Genomic DNA, 26,987 nt, shown 5'->3' on the forward strand with positions numbered 1-26,987 from the left:
CGGAATTGGATTTTTGCATTGGGTATTTAGGTACTTTGTTTTGTAGATTCACTGTTCGATAAGATGAAATAAAATTAAGCGGGCATCACAATGCCATAGTAGTAAGTCGCACCGTTCAATTAGTGAAAAGTATGGCACTGGAGTAATTCAGGTGCAGCATAATTCTACACTTTTCTTTGCTGAAACTGTTACGGTGTACAAACTTCGCATGCATTTCGAATTCAACCCACAAATCAACAGTCGAATCTTTCTAATCCCAAATGGTTGTACATCCGAAAAAGCTTCTATCATTCATCTCAAACACTGGCATAAGTACTGGCAGCGTCGTATTGGGTTACAGTCTCGTGCAGTGGGCTGGAGTTTCGTGGAGGCTTCATTGTGCTGAAATCCCTGTGTAAATACAGACATGACGCATCCAATATCGGGTACATACTTGATTTTCAACCGACCCGGCGCGACAGTCCAATCGACGTCACTGGAGGGTTACTCTATACTGACGATACGAACTGAGTTATAAGTGGGTTTAACTCTATGGTACCTATATACAAAAGCTCTCTAATCTTTGTAGTAAATCTCTCTCTTTCACAGCTATTACCGAATGTCGCATGTTAAGTTCAAAAGGGTGAGTATTATTAAGCCGGAAGTAGGCCAAGCTACAAATGCCTACTACACGTAATTAACATATATAAATTTACCCTCCGACTTATTAAAATTCACTAGCTAGTTCAAACAAAGTAACGAAGTAAAAAAAATGTTACAAGGCTTTCCGTCTATTATTTTTTTTGGGTAAATCTGCTGTTCTTGGCCTATCAAACGACACATTTATGTACATATGAATAACATAATCGAAAATGACATAGTATTACTTAGGTACTCATTGCACTGATTCCAGCTGTAGACACTACTCGCATACCCTATGAATAGATGCAATGAGTATTTCTGACGCACATACATTGATAATTAGTTAATTATTCATATTTCATGAGATCGGGTAGTGTTATTAATAGGTAGTCATACACTATGATACTCCCAGGTTTCGATGGTTGATGACTGATGATGATGAGTGATGATGTTGTATACGAAATCTAATATTTTTTCGATCAACATTCTATTAGGTATTACTTTCTAGTTTTCTAATTATAAATAATAATCTGTCTACTTTATCTCAAATACGATATTTAATATAAATATCTGGTAGACTTTCATGTTTACTTATAAAATAAATACTTACTTATTTATAAATAATTAAACCTGTCCCGTCAATCTCAGCTCATTTAGTTCAGCGCGATGTTACATTATGAGATAAAAGTTCAATTAAGTTTTCAGCTTTAGCTGTAGGTACTTTATACACGTTTCAGTGTTTAACATAAACCATGTGACAAGCCATTATGGCTTTCAATATCGTACATTTACAGGAACATAGCTGTTTCCGCGAGCTTCACTTCACCTTAAAAAGTTTTGCCGTGGGAATTACGGGATAAAAAATAGCCTATGTTCTTTCTCAGGGTCTAGAACAGATATAAATGAAATTTGGTATACATATGTATACCAAATTTCATAGTAGTTTTGGCGTGAAAGAGTAACAGACAGACACAGTTACTTTCGCATTTATAATATTAGTTAGGATTCCTATATTGTGTTTAACCTAAGGGCAAAATTTACAGCAGACTGGACTGGATATGTGGGATCAAGTCAGATCAAGAATAAGTAGAAATATCAGCAGAATGGCGATAACCGAAACTTCCGTATACTGGATTCTATAGGACAATCAAATGTGTATAGTATACAGATGACCACCAGACTCCAACACCTGCAGTTGAAATTTAACTCTTATGACATAAAGATAAACCCCCTTATTCATAGAGAAGTTACAAAACGTTTTAACTAATAAACTGTTTTGTCCCTCTCCAACAAAGAGCAATTTGTTCTTTGACAGAGAGGGACAAAACAGTGTATTAGTTAAAACGTTTTGTAACTTCTCTATGAATAAGGGGGTAAGTGTTTAGCGTTAGGCTTAGGTGTCCCGCACTGTACGCGCACTGTGCCTGTAAGCTTGCCGATATCGTGGAATACGCAGAATACAGTCAACACAGCAGCATAAATCAGGTATCCCTGTCATTCAGTATTTCACTTCTATATATGCATCCTGAGTATTTGTAGTAGGTACCTGCACGTAATACTCATCATCATCATCATAATCAGCCAATAATCATCCACTGCTGGACATAGGCCTCTCCCAAGGAGCGCCACAACACTCGGTCCTCGGCTTTCCTCATCCAACCACTACCCGCCACCCGCCTAAGGTCGTCAGTCCAGCACGTAATACTCACATAAATAAAATTATTTACTAAAGTATACTTAACTACTTACTTATTAGTAATATAAAAAAATAAGTCTACACATAGTTTTTGCTGAAAGATAAACCAAAGTGGTGCAGAGGAACTATATTTGTTTTAAATATACGTATTATAAATTTACTTATTAAATAATTGCCTGCTGTATAATTCCCCCTCTGCCGCCTTTCAGGAGCAGTGAGCTCAAACCGCGTTCACCGCAGTAACCACTACTATTGTATATAAGTACCTGCTGAAAAAGTACGGTTCAGGCTTCGCGGGATCACTCTAGCTTATGAAAAACTACGCGCATCTCAATATCATTGTATTAAACGTACCGATTGTATGACACCTCTCGTTCGTTTTTTTGCCAAACTAGAATAACTATTGGTAAATAAAAGTAAATAGGTATGTATAAGTAGAAAATATGGTTGAGGCGATAAGTCCGCCTTTGTATATAATTATATACTTGTATTGTTTTTTCTTGTAACTTCTTCTTTAAACTGTGTAATTTGTGTATACATACAATAAAGTGTTTAAATAAATAAATAAATATGTATACTTCAGCAAAAATATGTAGATCTATGTAGCTACCTAGATATTGTACGTACCTACCGATGTACCGATACAGGTTTACTTTAATAAAAAAGGAGAAATTCATGAAATATAGAAATCTATTAACTTAGGTCGAAATCGAAATGAATGTATCATTGTGCAAGTTACTACGGTTATACAGGGTGGTGAATAGAGGGAACGAGATTTTAATTACCGTCGTCGTGTGCCGTCAACGGCAACGCCACCCCACGCTTTAGTAATAAAATATGAAATTTCAAGTTTCCTATATTTTTGAACGAAATCTTAGAAAAAGAGTGATAGTCCGGCAAGGGGTAAGTATGAATTATACCTATCTGTACCTATCTGATAACATAAAATAACACTGACAAATTTTAAGCTAAAAAGTCGATCCATTTACAAACATAGCTCAATATAAGTGCTATGAGTAAACTATCACGAGATAGTCATGGTGTAGTTAGGGTTTATAAAAATCCAAAGGAAGAATGCAAGAATCAATTCAGTTTTTTTTCTCAAATATTGGAAAAGTTAGCAGATAAATATTTTGGTCTCCATTAAAAACTTGTTAGGTATTGTGGCATTTTAGTAAACGCATTGATCGTCACTATCCGGATCTGAACAAAATAAGACTATTTAACATACGGTTTATTAACACAACAGTTTATAAAATAAATTATAGCATAAACATAAAATTATGACCAATGCAATATTCGTTTCATTTCTACTAACTGTATTTGACAATGCTGAACAAAAACACTCGTGCAATACTGACTTGCGGAAATATTTCTTCAAATCTTTTCCCAACGCGTCCAACAAACGGTTTTTATTATTGACAGCGAATACAGTGTCCTTTTTTATGTTAAATTTATTTCCTACATTATCATCATCATCATCATCATCTTTTCCTATTGTTGAATCCTCATAGCTGTTAGTGTCCTTATAAACATAACGAGGATAATCGTTTTCTTTGTCATCATCGTAATCATCCTCATAAAAGACTTCAGACGGCCTCTTATGCTTCTTCTTTTTCTCAGTAACTGAACTATATGACGGCGGTGGTGTCATGGTGAACATGTGGTAAGTAACAGGTACATAATTCATGGGATAAGGCGTGTTATACTGTCCGTAGACATTATAGGGATAGTAGGAGTACATGCCATTGGCCGGGTAAATGAACTTGGGAGAGTCGAGTGAGGGGTTTGACTGGAGCGGCTGGTCTGGACTCGCGAGGAGTGGAGTGATGGGAGGTGTAGATGAAGTGAGAGGTCCTCTGGAACACTCCTGGTGGTCGTGGCTCGTGCACTGGTGGCTGGGGGGCGTGGAGGGAGTCTTCATGCAGCTACAGCGCTTCGGACTCACGCTGCGCTGATCCAGCATCTTAATGCTTGGTTCCGTGTTCAACTTTCTTACATTGACGATTACTTGGCCTTTCTTATTCTGAAAATAGATAGATGAGGTTTATTATGTGTGTAGATATATGTAATACAAAATTTTACCATCCAGCTAACGCGACCACTCATCTCACAATGTAAGATTAATGAGCAGAGTAGATTAACCTGGCAGCCCATGGTAAGGCTGAAATTTTGAGATTCGGGTAAAGTAAATCATTTAATCCCTTCACCCCAACGGTTTAGTCTATTGTAGGTATTTGAGGATACTCTACTTAAGTTATTAATGTATATTAAATGTTAGGTACCATCCCGGCTGGCCACTTCTTTTTAATTTCTAAAGTAGAAGTGTTGAAAATTTTGTTGGAAACAGTTGGCATTAATAAGTTGGTAGTGTTTTTTCGGTTAGAAAGTTCTTTACGAGTAATTGACAACATTTCTTCAAACAGCATTCGGTCGAAAATATTTTGTTTTAAGTTTTTGTGAGGCTTTGTTCTATTGGGGTTCTGCAAAATATCCAAGTAGGGATTTTCAATTCGTACGGTAGTATCTTTTCCTGTAACATCTGAAACACGATTAAATTAAATTAATAATTACATTATTATCCACATGACAAATTAAACTTTATAAAAGGGAAATAATGTACCTTGCGATGATCCTAGCGAGGGTAATTCTGAACTAAGAGGAGTGCTTGTTACAGTCTGCAATATAAAGTTTGGACCTGGACAGTAAAAAATTCCAATAATTAAAATTATAAACATAACAGCTATTGGCAAAAGGGGCCATTTTATAATAGTCACCCATAAATGTACTCTACATTCATCTAGAGTGCCGTGCATTGGGTAAGTACTCGTACATATTTCACAATATTCGTTTTTTTATTATACCAGTTATTGTCAATTTAGTACGCATTATTATGTTTGCAAAATTTCATGTTTTATTTATGTTTTTACCTGGTATTTTATGTTTCCATTCAAATTATTGTGATGTGTGTCCGAAACATGTCCTTTGTAAATATAATGTAAGTGTTCAAAATATTTCAATGTCTTGGTTAAAATTTATTATTATAACTACTTAGATACTTATAAGTATAGCCACATTTAGCCTAAGACGGCGCCCCTTGAGAATTACGAAGTCATTCAATGCTAAAAATTGTAAATTTCATTTTGCATCTCTAGAATGAACAGTTAATAATCATCTGGCCATAATATTACTTCGAAGGGAACAAAATGTTCAGCGAAATGTAGATAACTCGATTGGCAACTACCCTCCGAGATTAAAGGCTTATTAGATTACGCTACGGCACTGATAGGGGCTACCTCGATCAGTGGGGTATATTCAGTTTAACCGAGGTTACCTCCTCGCTTCTTCTTCAAGGCGTCTCGGTGACAAATACTATAGCTTATTATTAAAATGTTAGTTGTCAATCGCTACTGTCCAGAGTGCGTCGGACGCTGTCGGGACGTAGGATGCAGTTAATGCCAACGTCACTCAGGGAGACTTCTTCCGTTCACTCCAACCCCTAACTTTTCGTTGAGTAGGAATAATACATTATAATAATCTGTTTCTGCAAGGTCTAGGCTACGAAAGTCTAAGTTTCAGAGCACTACAGCGGCGACGCTATAATTATACTACACCAAGATGACAGCAGCTGTCCAGTCACCTCTGCAACACTAACCCTCCTTCACCCCAGTCCTCAGGTCCAGGCCCGTCCTGCCGCGGGTACGACGGGGGCGCGCTGCTGACGCGAGCCGAGGTCCGCGCGGTGCTGGAGCGGGTCAACCGGCGGCGCGGGCAGGTGGCGCGGGGCGGGGCTCCGGGACTGCCCACTGCTGCTAATATGAATACTGTCGTGAGTTGTTGATATATTGTACTCGCCATAAATGTTGACTGGAAGAAATCGCGTTGAGGCGATAAGTCCGCCTTTGTGTACATATACTGTAAACTGTAATGATCTGTACCTATCTGTAATGATTTGTATGTTTTTATTTGTATGCACAAAAAATATGCGGTGGTAGAACACGGGTAGCTTTCTTGAACAAAAAAGGATAAAAAGCTTGTCAGCTTCCTTCATAACTTTCATGAATCCGTTTAGCGGTTTTACTTGAAAGAGTAACAAACGTTCTCTCAAACTTTCCCTTTATAATATAAGTAAGTAGGATGTGCTTTTCAGTAGCTTTCACGACAAAACCATTTCTAAATATAATATTGACAATGATAATATTGACAATGACCCTCCCCACAGACAAACCAATATGTACTTGGTTTTGTGGGATGTATTAGGTTAAGCTTATTTGTGAAATAAATATATTTATTCATTCATTCATTCATTCATTCATATTGTGGTCTACAGAGTTGGTCCAAAGAGTTGGCGGTTTTGGCCCAACGTTGGGCGGACCAGTGCGACCCGCACACTCGCCCGGACCGCACCGACGACTGCCGAGATCTACGTAAGATTGACTTTATCTATCTTACGACTAAAATACTGTTTTTGTGTTTTATTCGGGAAACTATGTCACATATAAAAAAACAACTTTGTAAGTAAAGCCACTTCACAATGACTTATTCATTTTTGTCTGCTTTCCGTAGTTAAAATTGTAGAGGCATAATCTGTCTAGCAGTGGATGATAACGGCAGAATGACGACGATGACTAGTTACAAGCCTATATTGTTTTCATTCTCAGAAGGCCTAGCATACGGTTACAACGCGCGGCTTGGAGAGCAAAGACGGCTACAGAAAATATGTCACGTCTTGCGCCCCGTACTAGGCCTTTAGCTTTACAGCTTTTCATTCCTCATTTCTCATTACTTCCGCAGCGGGGCTGAAGGTCGGTCAGAGCGTGGCGTCCGTAGCCGGCGCCTCCGCGGGGCTGCGGGTGGGAGCCCTCGTCGACACCTGGTTCACGCAGGCGCTGGAATACTCTGGAAGTGTCTCCTACTATGACAGGTAAACCGACCGTAATAACACATACATAGAATACACACATGGAAAAAACTTACATAACTTACATACTAACACATAAATGTACAAAATGTCTAGTCTTTATCATGTTGATCCTCATCACCAGCCTTGTTTGTACTTAATTTAGGGATTTCTAGTCCTTTAAAAGACATTCAATGCATAGTGCCAAACAGTCGTTTTTAATTTATACCACAAAAAGGCGAGAGGTTTTTGAAGTTTTAATAAATACGTTTCAATAAAACTAAGCGTTAGATACCTATAAATTTGATGTTTGCAATTCAAAAAAATATACAATGCTCCATTTTATAAAGCTTTCGATATTGATAATTACACAATCGGGCTTTATTCACTAGCGTGTGTGAAAAAACTATTCCGGCTTCTGGCGTTTTAGCACATCATTCGGAACAATTCATTCCACGAAACAATAATAGATAGGTATACTTATCTCCCGAAAATGTGACGAATAAACATTGAAAGGAGCGCTAAAATATTATATTAACATAAGAATGAGCTGTGTTACTCCGTTTTGGAATAAGAACAATACCTTATTAATTTGTTATGGCACCCTGTAGAAAGACAATGTACCCGAAGTCATAAAACATTCAAACATCACAAACATAACTTTCTAGACAGAGGTTGTAATACTTAATCGTAAGTTCCTTCCTTCACAATCATAAGTTTATAAGTGCTAGACCACAATTAATAATTTAACCACTTAATATTGTAGTTAAAACTTAGAAATTTATTAAAAACTAAAAAGGAGATAAGAGTTTAAGTTATTTTAATTCAGCGGTAAATGTTTTCATTTTGGAAAAGCTTAAACTTTCTTATTTTTTGGACAAAATCTCTGAAGACTTTTTTGTGGTAAATTGTCCTTGTAGCAAAGTACTTACACTTTTGAGCGAGCTCGGATAATTTTGATTTATTTTGTGTAATTTCATGTTTGCTATGAAAGCAAAAGCCTAACCAAATAGAAACTTTCTTCATAAGCAAATTAATTATAATAAAATAAAAAAGATGAATATTTTAGTTTCCAGGATCGTCATACGGAATATTTTACTCAACTTATTTGGGCAGACACATATGCAGTTGGCTGCGGCAAAGTCAAGTTTCACGTTAGTATGTTTCACATCTATCTTATCCCCGGTAGTGGTTTATTTTCTAAAGTTTATTTAATGTACAGACCTAAATCGATTTAACTTTGATGTTCGTTATCTGTTCAATCACACTAAAGTGCGTCCTACACGTCAATCAATCTAACGCAGTTCTAGTTAGTCGCTCGGAACTCATTCAAAAAATAATTAAACGTACTGCCTCTATTTACGCAACAGTCAATCAATACTTTGTGATTTCATCGCTGTGATATTTTCACAGAAAACACTTTTAAGATGATGCTAAAAGCAAGCGTAATACCAACTAGATCTACGAGTAATTTTATGTTTTACCTGACCTTGCAGAGCTCAAACGGGAAAAGCGTTATAACAAGATTAGTGTGCAACTTTGCGCCGTCCGGGAACGCTCACGGCAAGCCGGTTTACCTGATCGGCTTCCCGGCCACGCAATGTGCTGAGGGCAGCTCGCCGGACGCCCGGCACCAAGGCCTGTGCTCCCGGCCCGCGGCACCGGAACGGAAACCGTATGGAGCTCCAAAGAGTACGCTGCCAATGTGTGAGTAGCTTTGGCTACCTTGTCTTAATAAATAGCCATACACGCGTACACAGATCTGCCCGATAGATAAAATTGGCGGGTAAAACTGCTCGTGTATGTTACAAAAAGGCGCACCAAAGTTAGCTTTAAGCCGTTGGAAAAGTGATATTGAAAAGGGTTGGAGTTATGAGCCGTTTCCGAGAAATTATTCAAAGTTCATAGTTTTTCCGGTATTATGTTAATCTATACTCCCAACTTTTGGACCCATCCGTGACCCATGAAGTGTCCAAAATCAAATATGTGCCTTTTGACAAATATAAATGTAGAGGAAGCGAAAGAAGTACCTATATCAGGTTTGTGGCACGTGGAAGTCCATAGTCCCTGCCTACCACTCTAGGAGACAGGCGTGAACATACTGAGCATAATAATATGTAGTATGTTATGGCAAATATAAATGATGCTTCCACTGATAATAGAACTTCTATATTTTATAACCACTGCGACATCCTGTTGTTTATATTTTATGGCTGAACCATTAACTTGACAACTTATATTAATTAGATTATTGATTGATGACTAACTTTGAATAACCTTTCCATTACTGTAGAGATCATTTTACCTTTCAATTAAATTTTCTTTCGCGATGTTCATAACCTTTTTTCAGGAATCTCCAGTCATTATTGTTATTTGATATTTCTTTTTTTCAGTTGTACCCATTAAAACAAAGTCAACGACAGTTAGCAGTCTTCTGAGAATTTTGAACTTATACAACAAATCGGATTTGGCAGAAATGGACTCTTCTACGTCCAATATAAAATTGCAGACATCGAAATTTTATCCGAATAACCAGAAAGGCATCGATAAACTGCAAAATATGTTGAACAAAACCAGGAGTAAGTATTAAATTTTTGTTACTTAAGTGGAAAATTGAATATATAAAACAACTTTAAAGTAAATTAATTTTAATGCCTGTCTGTCTATAACCTATGTGTCACAATGTAATTATTTTGATTTTTTGCAAGTATAACCTTTCCATTGTTTCAGTTGGGAACAAATTCCTCCTCCATTCCGATAATGTAAAAAACTTATCTCGCAGACAAATGTACCGCGACCACGAAGATATGAGAGGTCACTCTCACGTGCACCACGACCCCGGGCATGTCCTGGAGGAGCCGTCCACGTCATCAGACAACTTCAAAGGATTTCAGAGAGAGAGAGAAAAATGCTCTCGGAGGCCAGCTGGTGGTGCAAATGCAGAATGTGAAACTAACAGATGTACGAGAACTGATGAAAAAATTTACTGCTGTAGTGAGACTAGTGGGTCATCACCATTGTTTGATCGACTTGCAGCTAACAAGCCTCAGTACGCCAACCAGCAGGACCAGTGTTCGTGTTTCGCGGTACCCCTCGCACCCCCTTTGTGTCCTCCGCCGGCACCACCAAACTGTAATAATTGCCCGTGCGTCGTGCAACATCAATGCAGTACTAGCATACAATGTAAAAATTGTAGAGACAAAAGTTATGAAACGAAACCAAATAAAATGCCTCCAGATTTGCATTACATTGATCTTATCCCAAAAATATCACATTTACGAAACGGAGATGAGTCGTTAGAAAAAGATTTCAAATATACGGATGATTATTTTCTGACTACAAATCCAAATTATCAAAGTACGGAAAATAGCCAGCATACTATCAAGAATATTAATCCACTCAAGATCAAATTGCATAACAATGATCGAACAGAACCTGACCGAGAATACCCCTACGATATGTTATATTTAAATCACCGAAATAATAGAGAAATTGTAGATGAGGTAACAACAAGTAAACCATTTTGGCAGATGGCTGAATATGATAATTATGATAATACAAAACCAGTTCAGCTTAAAGCTTTGAGGTACACTACACTTAGAGATCCAAGGAACAGATATGCTAAAAACACACAAATGATCCGAGCAACAGAACCAATAACCATTGTCCGCACGAACTTGTCTGAAGATAGTCAAAAGCACCCGGCCAGAGAAAAATTGTTATCATTTGACGAATTGATAAACTTAAGAAAGAATACTAGCCCTAAATTACACTTCTTTGCTCGACGGAAAGGTGAAGATACTACGCCTACCACTGCTACTACTACGACACCAACAACAACTATAAGTAAACCGACCTTCCCTCGAATAAAGTACTGCACTCGAAAATTAACCTGTACCTGGACAGTGAATACCAAGGACATAGGAGGAGGGGCCAAGCCGGGCGGGGGCGCGGGCGGGGGCGCGGGGAAGCCACGACACACTGTTCCTGGTTTCGTAGAAGGATGCAGTCGGACATCAACATGCACCCGAGAGTTCATGGACAAAAACATTGGATTCGGTAAAGATTACGATGTACCTAATGACGATGAAGAGGAAGGATCTGGTGATGAAGAATATTGTGAACGAAGATCACTTGACGTTCGAAGACGGGAGTCAGTCAAAAAGAAAAGTGTTTATTCACAAGTCCAAAATGATGATGAAGTTGAATCGACGTCATTCCACTCTACTAATTTAATTGAACCAGATTATACAGCCTTATCTACAGAAACTACGAGTACAAGTGCAAATGATGGTGACTGCTTATGTGACGCATATAATAAAAAATCTAAAAGGAATGCGATGTATCAGAGGCATGAGCGTACCACTGCCCAGAAAATAAATACATATTTGACATATGAAAATATGTATTACTCCGTTCTGGAAAAAATCTTGAACATGTATAAAACAAAGGAAAAATTTAACAAGAACTGTTGGTGTCACAACTCCGTTAATAGTAGTTTTAAAATAACTTATTTATTTTTCGTTGTTGTCATGAATTTTATTTGTACAATAATAATATAATATTTCAAATCAAAGTTGTTTTAATAATTTAAATAAATAGAAAACTAATAACAATTATCAAAAAAGTAGTATCTATATTATTCCCAGCGCAAGCTCTTGATGAACAGTGTTTTTTTTCTTTAAAGTGAAATGTTTTTATATCTGCAGCTAGTTGTTTTAATAATTCCTTATATTGTATTACATAAGATGGAACTGCGCTCGACATTCGTCGCTTTGGATATTGGCGTGTATGTTCAAATTTTAATCTTTCGTGAGTTGATCCTATAATAAATGGTCGAGCATGTTCTCTTCTTCTCCTTTGTGCTACATTATCTTGTAACCGCAAGCCTGAAAAAGTATAAATAGTTAAATCTTGTCATAAAGTACTACCGCTAGTCGCTAAAAGTACTGCCCAGTAAGTATTTACCCATATTTTTACCTTTATTCTCATCAAGAATATGAATGTTGTCATATTTGTAAGGTTCAATTTTATCCGATTTTTCATTGATATCTTCTAAAAATTTCCTTATATTATGCTGACCAGACTTGAATGTAGTACCTTTATTTGATCTTATATCTGATAGAATAAATTGGTGCTTAGTCGATATAGGACTATCGCTAGCGGTTTCTAGGTCAAGTATTTCATCAACAAAATCTCTCGTTGCAGATTGCTTCTTAAAGTTTTCTATTTCCAGGATTACGTCTGTTACGGGTGGCTCTGTATTTTCATTATAGTATTCACTTGTTTCATCAGTTCCATGCTCAGTTATGTCTTCAGGGAAGAAGTAATGACCTGTAAAGCCTTCATTTGTCTTCACTGGGGCAACTTCAGCCTGAATTCTTATTGGACTTATGGGAAGTAAATCTGCTGTTATAGATGTTGTTGAGGCATACTCATTATTATGCTTGTCTAAAATTAAAAAAGTTATTAAATTATGTTGAAGAATTTGAAAAATAGGAAAAAGTCTGTACATATTTAAGATTATTAAGTATCCAATTCTGTAAGAACAGAAGCATTTTTCTTGTATTTTTGTGGCAATAATTATGTAGGTAGGTATGTCATAAGCAAATACATACGACGACATACGTGTATCGTGGTTAAATGACAATGGGCAGATTGGGACCACCCTCCAATAGCATTAAGACTAACATCGTTGGATAGGTCTTGACAATAGGAATAACTTTTGCTATGACAGCTTTGTTGTCACAGTTGTCCGTTCAGAGATATTTGACTTATAAGTTCCGATACTCGTAAGTTCATCTTACTGCTATTGGAGGGTGGTCCATCCACCAATAGCATTAAGACTAACATCGTTGGATAGATCTTGTCAATAGGAATAACTTTTGATATGACAGCTTTGTTGTCACAGTTGTCCGTTCAGAGATATTTGACTTATAAGTTCCGATACTCGTCAGTTCATCTTACTGCTATTGGAGGCTGGACCACCTTCCAATAGCATAAAGACTAACATCGTTGGATAAGTCTTGTCTTTAGGAATAACTTTTGCTAGGACAGCTTTGTTGTCACAGTGGTCCGTTCAGAGATATTTGACTTATAAGTTCGGATACTCGTCAGTTCATCTTACTGCTATTGGAGGCTGGACCACACTCCAATAGCAGTAAGACTAATGTCGTTAGATAGGTCTTGTCAATAGGAATAACTTTTGCTTTGACAGCGTTGTTGTCACAGTTGTCCGTTCAGAGATATATGACTTATAAGTTCCGATACTCGTCAGTTCATCTTACTGCTATTGGAGGATGGACCACCCTCCAATAGCAATAAGACTAACATCGTTGGATAGGTCTTGTCAATAGAAATAACTTTTGCCTTGACAGCTTTGTTGTCACAGTTGTCCGTTCAGAGATATTTGACTTATAAGTTCCGATACTCGTCAGTTCATCTTACTGCTATTGGAGGCTGGACCACCCTCCAATAGCAGTAAGACTAATGTCGTTGGATAGGTCTTGTCAATAGGAATAACTTTTGCTTTGACAGCTTTGTTGTTACAGTTGTCTGTTCAGAGATATTTGACTTATAAGTTCCGATACTCGTCAGTTCATCTTACTGCTGTGAACATGCGAATTTTTATATTTGCATGGCATAAATCTCTGAACGGACAACTGTGACAACAAAGCTGTCAAAGCAAAAGTTATTCCTATTGATAAGACCTATCCAACGACGTTAGTCTAACTGCCATTGGAGGGTGGTCCATCCTCCAATAGCAGTAAGATGAACTGACGAGTATCGGAACTTGTAAGTCATATATCTCTGAACGGACAACTGTGACAACAAAGCTGTCAAAGCAAAAGTTATTCCTATGGACAAGACCTATCCAACGACATTAGTTTTACTGCTATTGGAGGGTGGTCCAGCCTCCAATAGCAGTAAGATGAACTGACGAGTATCGGAACTTATAAGTCAAATATCTCTGAACGGACACTTGTGACAACAAAGCTAATAAAGCAAAAGTTATTCCTATGGACAAGACCTATCCAACGACATTAGTCTTACTGCTATTGGAGGGTGGTCCATCCTCCAATAGCAGTAAGATGAACTGACGAGTATCGGAACTTATAAGTCAAATATCTCTGAACGGACAACTGTGACAACAAAGCTGTTCAAGCAAAAGTTATTCCTATTGACAAGACCTATCCAACGACGTTAGTCTTACTGCTATTGGAGGGTGGTCCATCCACCAATAGCAGTAAGATGAACTGACGAGTATCGGAACTTATAAGTCAAATATCTCTGAACGGACAACTGTGACAACAAAGCTGTCAAAGCAAAAGTTATTCCTATTGACAAGACCTATCCAACGATGTTAGTCTTATTGCTATTGGAGGGTGGTCCCAGCTCCCATATATTTTTGCCCATCCTCTTTTAGGAATGGTATACCTACACATATAGGTATATTAACATAGAGCGATAAATAATAAAATATTAAACACACCTGCATTTCTAAATATAACAGCTTCAACTAATTCTGTTAGTAATGTGGAATTGATAGAGTTGTCTTCGCGTTTTGCAGTTACGGTCGGTGTGTTATTTTTTCTGTACAAACGATTAACAAATGCTACTACTCCTTCATCACTAAAATTAGATTCAGCTACTTCCAAACTCTTTATAAGAGAAAATATATCTTTAAACATTGGATCTGTAGTAAGTTTTTTCTTCAAAATTTCTAGCAACTCGTCTACTGCGGCCTCTTTACAAGAATTTTCTTTAGCAGTCGTTCGTATTGTAACTGGTTGTCTCGAAAATGTGTTAGTATGAGCAAAGTAATTGAATATGGGAAGCACATCATCATTATCTGGCGCAGCAGTATAATTTACTGTATGTGTTGCGAGTTCGGTCGTATTTTCATTCATCAAATCTTTTTTGCTAATTATTTCTTCATCAATTGTTTCGTTTACTGGCACTGTCGTCTTTAGATCTGTAAAAAAATTAATAAATTGTTAAAGTTATATAACTACTTAATCTGTGTAAAAAAATGGCAATCGAACCGAAGTTAGTTTGCCTGCATAGAACAACGTGGACTCGAGTGTTTATACTCAATGTTTGCCAGTTATGTCTTTACTCCCGGTATGACAAAAAAATATGTAGGTAAAGATTCTAAACCTAACAAAATATTGGTCTTAAGTACATTTAAGGACGCGCAAACAGAAGAATGTATAAATAATACTATAGCTACTTCAGAAATACTTGCTTGGACACAGAGCTAAATATTCGTCATCACACTGGCTGCCCCCGGGACACTGTGTGCACGGGTCGCCATCTTTGTACACAGAATCCCCGCGGTGGTTCCCGGCCGGGGCGAAGTTGCACACTAATCTGTGAACTGTCACGTTCTTCAGGCCGCCAGAAACTTGCTGAAATTAGATGAATAAAATTAGCTGTATACGTTGGTGATTATAAGACCAAGTCTAAGGAAATGTAAACGGTATGACGACAAACGTGGCACGGTGACCGTTTAGTATGAGTTGGAAGACTCGAGTGCACATGATTATTTTTATCACGCATTTCCCACGGTAAAAGCTTTTCTGATGAAGCGAAGTTCATCAGAAATCATCGGCAGTTAGCACGTATTATTACCTACATTTAAATATTGTGCGTTCTTAGCTAATTAATAAAGGTTGTATGTGTATTGGTACCGTGTATTGGTACACGAACAAAATGATTACCTGAATTTTCGACTTTAAATAAGATAACTGAAAACTGAAATGATCACGAAAATAAGTAGGTAGGTACCTAATTGACAGATAAAAGTATTTTACAGCAAGTTTAATATCACTCTACTTTTTGTGGTAAGCTTTGATACGTATATTTATATCTACCTGAGCTAAGTTCTCAATATCTACCTAACTAAATACTTATGCTGAAAAAAAGAGGGTAGAGTCAATGACCGAGTATATGTATTTTAATTCGCCTAGACTGCAATGAAAATGTTTCATCTTCTGAGTAGTTATATACTTATGCAGCTGAGTGCGTCCCCAAAGACAAAGTAAGTTTTAGGGAGCTTGAATAAATTATCGCTGTTGTCAGCAAGCTTCCAAACTACTTTAAAACTTTTCTTACGACAGTTTGAGAGCGATATATGGGGTTTTAATCTCTCGTTTGAAACCCTTTATGTTATTTGATATCCACTAAATTCCCTCACGAGCAACGAAAAAATTGCAGCTGCCATTGCCGTTCCATAAGTCACTGGAACTTTTTCATTGCTTGCGAGTGTATTTTGGCACTGATATTCACAAGAGTCAACGGTAAATTGATAGACGGATTTCCCGATCGAATGCAATTAATTATTGAACCAACTAGTTTCCAATAAAAAAATATTAAACTGCATCCAACTGCTCATCGTTCGAATGATGTTCGAAGGAATGGGTGTCGGTAGGGACATCCATCAAGGAATGACTCTGTAGTAGTGTTAAATACCCAACTGACCGTGAACCGCACGGCGCCGCAGCCCACCTCGCGCGAGGCACCCCACGCCAGCTGCGTGAAGTCATCGTACGGCGAGCTCAGTTCTGGAGACCTGTCAACAAGTATAGGTTCATTCAGAGAAACTTGAACTGTCTTAGTGGCTTCCCTGAACTGTCTCTAAAAACACCACCGTATAACGTATAGCAAAAGCCATTGGTAAGCGTGGTTAGATGAGGAAAGCCGAGGCCAGAATGTTTAAGGGCTTGTTCTCAAATAGATACAGACAGACAGAACATAGAGATACAGATAAAACATTATTATCTCATTCACGTCGTAGGTATTTCCGTAGCAGTTCGTAGCCACAAATATTTTGCTACGAACTCCGTCGTAGCAGTTCGTAGCTGCTACGAAATAAACGTAGCAATATTATACGGGCAACCGTCTTAACGGAAGAAATAATTATATTACGGTAAATTGAAAATAATAACGTGTACTATGCGTTAATTGAACCCCCTAGCTATGAACAGGTACACAAATTAAGGTTAATGAATTTGCAACAGGAAATTAGTATTAGGTTCCCTTTTATACTAATTGCCTATTGCCCGATAACTTTGTGTTTGTTTAAATTACCTAAGCTATGTAATATTTAGTAGTATTATAAATAAAATGTATATGATTGCACCAAAACTACCTCAAAATCATTTTCAAACTCACTGTCTGTAGCAGAAATAATACTTACATAGGTTACTTCAAAAACTCATATAATGGCGGATGCCATGTCGACGCAAAGACTTACAACATTTTCCCAGATATATCTCAATTCTATAACACAATTCGCTAACTAGAAGACTGGAACTATAAACATAATAATATACAGGGTGTTGCAAAATAAGTATACTAAGCTGAACGTGTAAAACAAAAGTTGTTCAGAATGACCTCTTGAGTCCTGAGACATCCCTTTTCGGCTTAGTATACAATTTTTGCAACATTTTGTATATACGTACGGTAGATATTTATCTATAATGGTCGCGTTGACGTTGAGTAGTTGCGTGAACCACACGTCGACCAGCGCCACGCCGGTGAGTCCGGGGGCGTCCCCGAATATCGTCGCCACGCTTTGACCCACCGGGGATGTTGCTGAAAAAAAAACATACACATACATACAAACTCATCTAAGAGTAGCGGTCGCCTTCGAGTTCCGCTTCGCCTGAAGTTTTTTCGTGGGAATAGTGAGATAAAAGTATGTAAGTATCCAGTGTGTAATGGCTCCAGACGTTTTATCGTACAAAAGTAAGAAACACAAACATACAAATAAACGTCGTGTTTATCTATATTTATAATAGCGATATCTACTTAATATTAGTAGGATGGCGGTGAAAAAAAGCAAAACCACGTCGCAGTTGTTGCAATGTTCAATACTAACCGTGCAAAATTATAGAGATAAATCACGAACTTAATAAACAAATTTAAGGAATTTAGTACAAGAAGAAAGCTTTATTGCCTAAATCAACCTCTACATGTACAAAAATGTGCACGAAAATCCAATTCAAACTTTCTCCACTTCGGACTCTGTCGATTGCACAAGTTTAGTTCGCGCGAAACACATGTTTGTGAAGTTTTAACGCTTTTTAGTTTTCAAGTGATATTAGTGACGTAGAGTAGTGTGCATAATCGGAAATGAAATATTAACTTCCCGAAAATGGATTGAACCTAAGAAAAAGACGATATAGGTACCTAATATCATTATAACTAGCTGCCTCCGCGAGCTACGCTTTTCTTAAAACTATTTTCCCGTGAAGGAAGTTTACGGTGCTAAGCATAAAGGTTTTTTTTCCTCCATATTGATGAGCAATAAACTTACAATTGACTATACATGTTTCATAGAATACGTTTGTAAAAGTGTTGCCTGGAAATTATAACTTTTTAAAAACTATCCTTGGACTTCAACAAAGATTAAAAATTGGATTCCAATTCCAAGAATTGGTAAATTTGGTCTGCGCGAGGCGTAATTGAGCGATACGAAACAGTTTTCTACTCTTTTATAGAATACTAGCTGACCCGCCACAAGCTTCGCTTCGCCTAAGAATGTTTTCCTATACAAATGTATTTTTCCCGCTAACTCCCGTTCCCGTGGGATCTTTTTAATATCCGGTTGTAACTAAGCTTTATGTTTACTTTATGTTCGCGTTGACACCTCTACGGTACCTAGGTACATAAGCTATCTACGTCCCTTCCAAATTTCAAGTGCCTACGTTTAGCCGTTTATGGCTGTGCGTTGATATGTCAGTCAGTCAGTTTCTCCTTTTATAGGTATTTATAGAATTAGATATATGATTCGTTAAGTCAATAATATACATGATACTTTGATCACGTACGTACGTGCTTCTTCGTATGATTCGCGTATCACAGTTCGCACGTATGTACCATTTACCTACGTTATTATTATTATCAGTGCGATACCTGAAGGCTTCAGGGATGATCACATTACATTACGGATCCAAAACAAAAGCAAAATTTAAGTAGATACCGAGATATGCCTAAAGTTTAATTACCTAATTAAAGTAATGAAACGGTCCTTGTTATTTGTCTCATTAAATTATTTGTGAGACGTAAAGTATGTGGATCGTATTTTTCTTTACAACTTAACACTTTTCATAATAAATGTGAAATGGAATTTCGGACGAATCTCGTTATCCGTGTTTGGTGTTCAGGATGCGGAATGGTTTTCACGGGAAGATTGTGTATCGCAGGCAGGCTATACAATTTGTTCAGTATTTTACCATTTTCTGGATTGTTAATTTTTTTACAGTGGAAAATGGTACTTGTTTAAATATAACTGAAGCGATTTTTTTATAACTGGGTAGGTATTTTAATATTTATAGGTACTATTTTAGTTAAGGTTTAGTCGTAGATCACATTTTATTCTGTTTTATTTAATAAATTTCTTCTCAACTGGGTAGGTACTAATACAATATTAAAAAAATAAGGCCCTATTGAATTAAATTTTGTAGAAATTTTACAATCATTAGGGCCGACTAAACCCATTTCCAAGATTTTTTTACTATACAATAATCGATATTGTTGTCTTTTTCAGTTTTAGATTCCACGATGACTGCTTTGTGAAAATATGTTAGGATAAGTTGCTTTAAAACAAGTGTCCTTCCCGTTTTTACTTATACAGGGGGTGGCAAAAAGGTATACTTACTAAAGGGGTTCTGAAGAAACTCGTACAACAAAATTTGTACCTATTCTTACTTGTAACCAATATGAATAAAATAACCCAGTTGTATTAAGTAGATACAATAAAGTTCCTCTAATGTTTTAAAGTAATATGGAAAATTAGGTTACAACTTTGTAACTTTAATAACTACATAAGTTTGATCATAATCTGGTCAGATCTTTCACTTGTGACCTTGTTGAAGTATTGCGCACAATACACTGCAGAGCTGAACTTTTAACTACACTTAAACCTCTACTACTAGGTACTAACGCCCCATCGCTTGGTCCAAACTTAGATTGGGAGTATGTACAAAACATCCATTCATTCAGTCAGGTACTTGCACCCCGGTCCCCACACAGAATAGAATAGAGTATTCTGCCCTGTGGCCACGCTGTTCTGACTGCCTTTGTTCTATACGTAACGAGGAATTTCTTTTTATTTTGGACATGAATGAGTTTCCGTGTATAGTAGGCAGTACGACCGATTGGACTACGCGGAACCGTCGCACGACTCGTAGGTTTTCACATTCACGTATTATCTTGCTTTTTCATAAAGTACTTACTGGGAAACGTAAATGTCGAAGAGTTATGCGAAAATTTTAATAATATGCTGAGTTTTTATTTTTTATGTAGACTGTGTCCCATTGCTGCGCAAAGCCTTCCGTGATAAACTTTATAAGGTAAGAAAATCATTGCAAAGACTAAGTACTTACTGAGGTCTGATTTGTTTTGAATTGCACTACGCGGATCAAGGGTATGTAAATATATGCTTTACTCTACGAATATTACTTTACTTTTTTATTATACATATGTGTCAGATTGGCGCCTAGATATAGGTAAAAGTATCACAGCCTTCGCTTATAAGATGTAACATTCCTTTCAAGGATGTGTGTCAAATTATAGTGGCTAATAAAAACAAAAATGTCTTCTGCGAGTAGGGTAGACCTTTAACCCCGTTGGAGAGCTGACATAAAGGACTAATCTCGGACTCGTACGACAAAACGACTGATGTTATCAAAAGCAATTTAGAGATGCCATTGCATGACATACGCCATTTATTTAAGTTTATATCTACATATCTACCCACTAAATAATAAACTTTATGTGTAAGTATGACATATGCAAAGTGGTAAAGAAGGAAATTAACAAAATATCCTTGCTTTATATAGGTACATCTCATGATATTTCGTGATAGGTATAATTAAGTATTTGTTGTACCGGCTTCCTTACAATCAAATGAACCCTTTGCTCCAGCTTATACGTTGATTACACCTACCGTTTAGTGTCGAGATGGTATCTAGGCCAATATACTGTCTTGCCACTCTACTGGGTAGAAGTAACCAGGGTATTATCATCTCAGCCATAGGACGTCCACTGCTGAACATGGGCCTCCCCCAATGATTTCCACCTTGTCCGATCGGAGGCGGCCCGCATCCAGTGTATCCCCGCGGACTTGACTATATCGTCCTATATAGACCAGGGTATAAGTACAAAGAAAAATGCCCTAAACAGCTACTCATACCCAGATCGCGACACATGTCGGTGCCACCCGGGGCCCCCGTGCACTGGTCGGCCCATCGCTGCGCCGCCACCGCCAGCTCCTCGCTCCACACCTGCAAACGCAGAGATGTATGGTGAAACACACTTTTCTGACGCACTAAAGAAGAACCGTTTCTCTTGAAGACGGTGGACGGTGGCTAATCTTAACTACACTCGCGACGCGAGCCATGAAAAATTCAATTAAAAATCTACACACCTAACACTAGCCGTAACATCCATCAATAGCGGTCGTTGTGTACTAGTTTTACCTCTTTGATAAGACCTACCTCTACAATGTTAAAGCCTGTGAAATCACAAAATAACTTTATAGTTAATAATAACGGTTAAGATATTACATGTTGTACCAATTTCTTACACCATTTAAGCATAGGAATTAGGAAGCTATGGATAACAGTTTAAATCGGTCGGGCTTAAACAGCCCACGGTGTATATTATGAACCCCACTCTATAAATAACTTAATTAACTAATCTGAGCCCCTATGTATGAGGTTCAGTCGCTAGGTAGGTCTAGCTCCGTCTAGATTTAATTACGACAGAGACGGAGGATATAATTAACTCGCCTTGAAGTCAATCGATCGATGCATAATATTATAGTTAACTACTAAATCTAATTTAGTATAATTTGGTTAAACCATAGATGTGTCATAACTACGTTATACCCGTTATACCTCTATCATGGTGGGTACTAAAACATAAGATGGGATTTGTGTTGGGACACCCTACTATCATTGAGAGAAATCCATAAAGTTTCATATTTATCAGACTTGTTAGTATTCATAGCTACTTTAAATGCATCGATACCATATCGATACACATTTTTGTATGGAGATAGCTACGATGGGTGGAGGAAGAGACCCTTACTTACGAGTGTTAAATTTAGACCCAATTTTGAAAAAATAAAACTACCCTAGAGCCAGTGCCTCTGGGTGTGGATATGTACAACATACCTACAAACTCGTGTCAAACTTATTTCCTTACCTTACCTTTCCTTTTTCGGTAGGTAGGGAGTAAAAAAATAAAGGCTAATCACCAGTTTCATCATATTAGCAGCTGACGGCAGCGAGCGTATTTCTCCAGCAGCTATTTTATTCCTTCGAGCATTTATTTTGTGCAATACTGCAACTTTATCATTCTTGTTAATTAATCTCTTGTAATTTATACAATTTGCTGCTGGGTGCTCCGACTGAAACACAAATGAATTATTGTTGCCTCGCTTATGTTTTAACGATACCGATTCGATACGCCATGCAATAGAACAAATGTTGTTTAAACACTTTGTTGCACTGATGCTATCATATGCATGGCCCGTATGGGGCACTACGGCACTACACTTCTGTATTAAGCAGGTACCTAGGCACAAAGCATTGTGAAACAACATATTTCAATTTCAATAGAATACATGTTCAATAACGCGACGGAATAGATGTAAACAAAAAACCAGGAGTTCCTGAAATTTTGAGGTGGCAACGTAATTCATTTTCTTATGCACGGCACAGCAAAACTGCGGCAAATCTGTACCATAATTCCCGAAGCAGTCGGCCATTTTCGCCCTCTTACTGTTTCTGTTAGGTCCGACTTCAGTACCTTACAGAAATGTTTTAAAGATCATTACATAGTTTAAGTAGGTACCTGATATTTACATAAAGTATGTTGTTTGCTATTGTTACAAATATCTTTGCCACAGTAATTGATCGCTCCTTGAACCGATAACACTGAAATAAAAACAATAATACGGTACCACATCACAAGATAGGCACATAATACGATAACTTTAAAATATATTTGGTACTTCTGATTTGGTATCCTACCTAGTTACTGCAATGTTTATAAGGGTTAATATATACCTAAGTACCTACCTAACTTTAAAAATCTAGTTGGTTGAAATATAGGTTGCTAGTAGCTGTTGGTACTAAAATAGGTACTTGTTATTGACCTTGTGTAATGTATATACCTGTTGTGTGGTAAGTAGTGGAGTGGAGAGTTAATCTACCCTCTGCTTGCAGCTGACTAACTCCTGCATTATGGATACTTATAAACTCCCTTCCTAACTTACTGAGCTTGGATCATTTCCTGCCGCCGGCCGCGGCTGCCACTTGTCCACTGCGCGGTTGTGAGTTCACGCATCTAAGTAGGTAGTTTCACACTGGAGTGCACGAAATTTAAGGAGCCTCTTCGAGTCACCAAGGTTATTAACATACATACAACCAGCGCACCCTCAGCACATCCTCAGCAGTAAGGATTCAATCATTTCCCCAAGATTAAGATATTTTTGTAGACGATGCCGATGCCGAGTTCCGCAAAGTGTTTTAACCAACCTGTTTTATTCCATTAATTCTCAGAAAAAGGACTCATCTTCATTTCAATGTTCGTCATTGTTTCAATGTCAGATGAAAGTGACAGACGTCAAACCAAAACAACTTTTTTCAAGTGTTTTTAAAGTTAATACAACTTTTGATTTGTTTTGTGTTTTGTCCATTTATCCCTCATTCTAAACTATAATTAAGTTAGATTTTGTGTAAACAGTTACTATCGGATTTATCCTGATTAAGCATACCTACTTAATTAAAAACAAATTAACCTCAAACATAAAAAATGAGCCGCCCTTTACGAGCCCTCATTGGACCGTCAATCCTGAACTCTGACCTCTCGAAGCTTTACGAAGAATCTCAGAAACTGCTGGACAACGGCGCGGACTACTTGCATCTGGACGTGATGGACGGTCACTTTGTGCCTAACCTCACTTTCGGTCATCCAGTGGTCAAGTGCCTGCGTTCCAAAATCAAGGAAGCCTTTTTTGAAACTCACATGATGGTTTCTAACCCTGAACAGGTAAATGAAGGCACTACTGTTTGCCTAATAACTGCATATTTATTATCCTTTCACATAATTTTGTTGTTTACCTATATATAGTAGGGATACACACTGGTAACTTATAGTTTCATTTACTTATCTTGTTACAGTGGATAGCTCCGATGGCAGATGCAGGTGTAGATCAGTACACATTCCACATTGAGCCGGTGCCAGACATTGAGAAGGTCTGCAGAAAAATCAAAGAAAGTGGCATGAAGGTTTGTACTGTACTGTAACAATGTTTTGTTTCCTCATAAGAGGTGCGGGCCTATCATAAATACAGGCTACATGTGAGCCTAGTTATGATAGTAGTCGTCAAAACTATTATGTTACGTTGATTTGTTTTTTACTATGAATAAAGATTTACTATGAATAAAGATTTACTTTATTTTATGTCTATTTTCACAATTTACTAACCACTTCATTATTATTTTCAGGTGGGATTAGCTCTAAAACCTGGGACACCATTATCTGATGTAGAAAAGTACATATCAATAGCAGACATGGTTCTTATTATGACAGTGGAGCCAGGGTTTGGAGGGCAGAAGTTTATGGAAAATCAGATGCCTAAAGTACAGTGGCTTAGAGAACATTATCCCTTGCTGAACATTGAGGTGGATGGTGGAGTAGGACCCTCTACTATTGAATGCTGTGCCAAAGTAAGATTTTCGCACATTTAGATATAGACACTATTTTGTTATAGTGAAACTTCTTCACATAGAATTAATCAATGTTTAATTATGTATATGGTTTCATAATTTTATTGTATTTTCAGGCTGGAGCTAACATGATTGTATCGGGCACTGCAGTCATTGGTGCCCAAGATCAGGCTGCCACAATTAAACTTCTAAGGGATACAGTACAAAAATCTATCCAGTGATCAACATCTTATTTCTGGATCTAAGTTACATTCATAAGTACATTCCTAAGCACAACATTGTTATGTAGTTAGTAAGAGAATCAAAGGGCTATTTTTTTATATGGGGTTTACAAATAAAATAAGACAATCTATTCTTAAACTAATGTATATTTTAATCAAATCTGCTTAAATCTACTCCATCACTTGTCACTTTTTGACTTTCAGCTTTTGCTTTGAATATTGAGCTGCTCGGCAGAGAAGCACTTTCCTGGAACACCATGGGTTCATTGTTGGCTTTTAGCTTAGGTCTAAGACCAGACAAAGCTACAAGAATAGCTTCCTCAGTCCGGATTGTTCTGGATCCTTGATTGGGCAGGACGTTCACATACTGGTCAAAGAGTAAACTTGCCTCATCCACTTTCAATTGCTCATCACACTCCAGGGCTGTCTCTATACCATGCAGCCCTCCAAACACTATGAGGGTATGGTTGTATTTCAAGCCTTGGTTAGGTAATTCATCAATGGATTTTCCTCTGTCTGATGTCCCAATAGTCAAATCATATCTGAAAAGAAACAGAAAATGACAAAATAGTAGAGATATTTAGTTAAAGGATATGAGAGTGATAGCAAACATTAAATTATTCATTCAATATGTTGCTTACCCATTTTTGTATGGGCATTGGGAGAAGATCTGGCCAAGACTGTTAGCTATTCTTACAGTATAGCCCCAGTACACCCCAGTCTCAGCCCTGGGTGTGGCCAGACTGACTATTTTCCCCTTTAACTTCTTACTGCCCTCAGCAACTGGGAACAGTTTGACGGTTACTCGAATGCCGGGGTTGAGTAGTTTATCAGTCGACACATCTTGCAGTAGACCCACATTCACCTGGGACCCTCTGCCTGGTTTCACTTTCTTGTTCATTGTAATTCCTTCTCTGAAATTATAACAGTTTTTTGTTATTACTAACCATTGGAAAACAACAATGTACTTAATCTTAAAATAATATGTAATTGTCATACCTGAATCTGAAATCATTTGAAGTTCTCAAATGATGAGGAGCATCCAAAGGGTTCAATAAACCAGCAAATTCTAAGTCTTTGTGCAACGGGAAAAAATGTTTTCTCAAATATTGAGGGCACTCCAGATATTGCAGAATTCTGGCCAGCTGCACACAAGATTTTCGAGCTACTTTGACACCATCAGCATCATCTAATTTTGACTTCTTTGTGTCTATCTTATCTCCGATATCATCGTAAACAATAACCTCATCCACACAGAAGACGCAAGCCGCCCGAGCTATCTGACCTGCCAGGTAGGTTCTGAGCTCAGCTGACTGTGCATTCTCGAGTATAGAACCAGGCACTGCTATACTAACTGTTGATATTTCAGAATACTTCTTCTCTCTATTGACTTCCTCTTTCACTTTCTCCTCCAGTTCCTTTTCTTGAGCTTCTCTTTTAACGCGTTTGATAATCTTTTCTTCATTTCTTTTTCGTTTCAAAGCTTTTCGTTCTTGATTTATATCTCGCCAAGTTTTACCAGCTGGCTTTACGGGTATCGCCGGTTGGGACATTGCAGTTTTGATTACTTCTATGGAAATGTTATACACGGATCAAATTAATAACGTTATAATACAACAATTAAGTCGACAGTAATATTAATAATTTCAATTTTATTTACTACAGGTTACTTTATAACCTCAAAATAATAGTACAACAAACTACAACAATATTAGACATGAGGAAGTGACAGACGTCGGAAAACTCGGAAAGTATTCTGTCAAAATGTATTAAATGCTCTGTGGGTTAGTCTGACCCTA

At 37.5% G+C, this 26,987-nt stretch overlaps 5 protein-coding genes across 6 annotated transcripts; 2 read left to right on the plus strand and 3 right to left on the minus strand.

Annotated features, from left to right (window-relative positions):
• Positions 1-3,488: 3,488 nt before the first annotated feature.
• Positions 3,489-5,075, minus strand: LOC105392581. The gene is made up of 4 exons (XM_048623097.1): positions 4,941-5,075; positions 4,603-4,859; positions 3,857-4,343; positions 3,489-3,520 (listed from the first exon to the last, which is right to left on the minus strand). The coding sequence occupies exons 1-4, from the start codon at positions 5,053-5,055 to the stop codon at positions 3,489-3,491; spliced, it is 891 nt and encodes a 296-aa protein (XP_048479054.1). The 5' UTR covers positions 5,056-5,075.
• Positions 4,924-11,793, plus strand: LOC105384789. The gene is made up of 8 exons (XM_048623038.1): positions 4,924-5,315; positions 5,988-6,146; positions 6,648-6,744; positions 7,112-7,241; positions 8,287-8,371; positions 8,714-8,924; positions 9,611-9,796; positions 9,948-11,793. Exons 1-8 carry the CDS (start codon positions 5,211-5,213, stop codon positions 11,777-11,779), a joined length of 2,805 nt encoding a protein of 934 aa, XP_048478995.1. The 5' UTR covers positions 4,924-5,210; the 3' UTR covers positions 11,780-11,793.
• Positions 11,782-23,853, minus strand: LOC105392586. Of its 2 annotated transcripts, none has more exons than XM_048623039.1 (9): positions 23,099-23,853; positions 22,489-22,641; positions 21,421-21,511; positions 17,684-17,816; positions 16,701-16,791; positions 15,466-15,628; positions 14,710-15,192; positions 12,198-12,668; positions 11,782-12,106 (listed from the first exon to the last, which is right to left on the minus strand). In XM_048623039.1, the coding sequence occupies exons 2-9, from the start codon at positions 22,498-22,500 to the stop codon at positions 11,808-11,810; spliced, it is 1,743 nt and encodes a 580-aa protein (XP_048478996.1). In that variant the 5' UTR covers positions 22,501-22,641; positions 23,099-23,853; the 3' UTR covers positions 11,782-11,807. The 2 variants fall into 2 exon arrangements, with proteins under 2 accessions (XP_048478996.1, XP_037964532.2); XM_038108604.2 differs by having other exon boundaries at positions 23,088-23,853.
• Positions 23,847-25,327, plus strand: LOC105392579 (ribulose-phosphate 3-epimerase). Its single transcript, XM_038122214.2, has 4 exons — positions 23,847-24,287; positions 24,419-24,526; positions 24,746-24,967; positions 25,084-25,327. Exons 1-4 carry the CDS (start codon positions 24,051-24,053, stop codon positions 25,186-25,188), a joined length of 672 nt encoding a protein of 223 aa, XP_037978142.2. The 5' UTR covers positions 23,847-24,050; the 3' UTR covers positions 25,189-25,327.
• LOC105392580 (putative methyltransferase C9orf114) lies at positions 25,318-26,894 on the minus strand. Its single transcript, XM_011564231.3, has 3 exons — positions 26,188-26,894; positions 25,830-26,102; positions 25,318-25,730 (listed from the first exon to the last, which is right to left on the minus strand). The coding sequence occupies exons 1-3, from the start codon at positions 26,739-26,741 to the stop codon at positions 25,340-25,342; spliced, it is 1,218 nt and encodes a 405-aa protein (XP_011562533.3). The 5' UTR covers positions 26,742-26,894; the 3' UTR covers positions 25,318-25,339.
• Positions 26,895-26,987: the final 93 nt, after the last annotated feature.

This window comes from Plutella xylostella, chromosome 9 (genome assembly GCF_932276165.1).
Source record: "Plutella xylostella chromosome 9, ilPluXylo3.1, whole genome shotgun sequence".
NCBI lineage: Eukaryota > Metazoa > Arthropoda > Insecta > Lepidoptera > Plutellidae > Plutella > Plutella xylostella.

Excerpts from the sequence above, each read along its gene's own strand:
- LOC105392581 (XM_048623097.1), bottom strand. The coding sequence starts at position 5,055 with ATGTTTATAATTTTAATTATTGGAATTTTTTACTGTCCAGGTCCAAAC. Across the intron at positions 4,860-4,940 it reads CTCGCTAGGATCATCGCAAG|ATGTTACAGGAAAAGATACT; the intron begins GTACATTATTTC and ends ATCGTGTTTCAG. Across the intron at positions 3,521-3,856 it reads CAAAGAAAACGATTATCCTC|ATCCGGATAGTGACGATCAA; the intron begins GTTATGTTTATA and ends TATTTTGTTCAG.
- LOC105384789 (XM_048623038.1), top strand. The coding sequence starts at position 5,211 with ATGTTTGCAAAATTTCATGTTTTATTTATGTTTTTACCTGGTATTTTA. Across the intron at positions 7,242-8,286 it reads AGTGTCTCCTACTATGACAG|TTTCCAGGATCGTCATACGG; the intron begins GTAAACCGACCG and ends TGAATATTTTAG. Across the intron at positions 8,925-9,610 it reads AAAGAGTACGCTGCCAATGT|TTGTACCCATTAAAACAAAG; the intron begins GTGAGTAGCTTT and ends TCTTTTTTTCAG.
- LOC105392580 (XM_011564231.3), bottom strand. The coding sequence starts at position 26,741 with ATGTCCCAACCGGCGATACCCGTAAAGCCAGCTGGTAAAACTTGGCGA. Across the intron at positions 26,103-26,187 it reads TCAAATGATTTCAGATTCAG|AGAAGGAATTACAATGAACA; the intron begins GTATGACAATTA and ends TTATAATTTCAG. Across the intron at positions 25,731-25,829 it reads CAATGCCCATACAAAAATGG|ATATGATTTGACTATTGGGA; the intron begins GTAAGCAACATA and ends GTTTCTTTTCAG.
- LOC105392586 (XM_038108604.2), bottom strand. The coding sequence starts at position 23,201 with ATGTGGTACCGTATTATTGTTTTTATTTCAGTGTTATCGGTTCAAGGA. Across the intron at positions 15,629-16,700 it reads GCGGCGCCGTGCGGTTCACG|CAAGTTTCTGGCGGCCTGAA; the intron begins GTCAGTTGGGTA and ends ATCTAATTTCAG. Across the intron at positions 15,193-15,465 it reads ATATTTAGCTCTGTGTCCAA|ATCTAAAGACGACAGTGCCA; the intron begins GCAAGTATTTCT and ends ATTTTTTTACAG.
- LOC105392579 (XM_038122214.2), top strand. The coding sequence starts at position 24,051 with ATGAGCCGCCCTTTACGAGCCCTCATTGGACCGTCAATCCTGAACTCT. Across the intron at positions 24,288-24,418 it reads TGGTTTCTAACCCTGAACAG|TGGATAGCTCCGATGGCAGA; the intron begins GTAAATGAAGGC and ends ATCTTGTTACAG. Across the intron at positions 24,968-25,083 it reads CTATTGAATGCTGTGCCAAA|GCTGGAGCTAACATGATTGT; the intron begins GTAAGATTTTCG and ends TTGTATTTTCAG.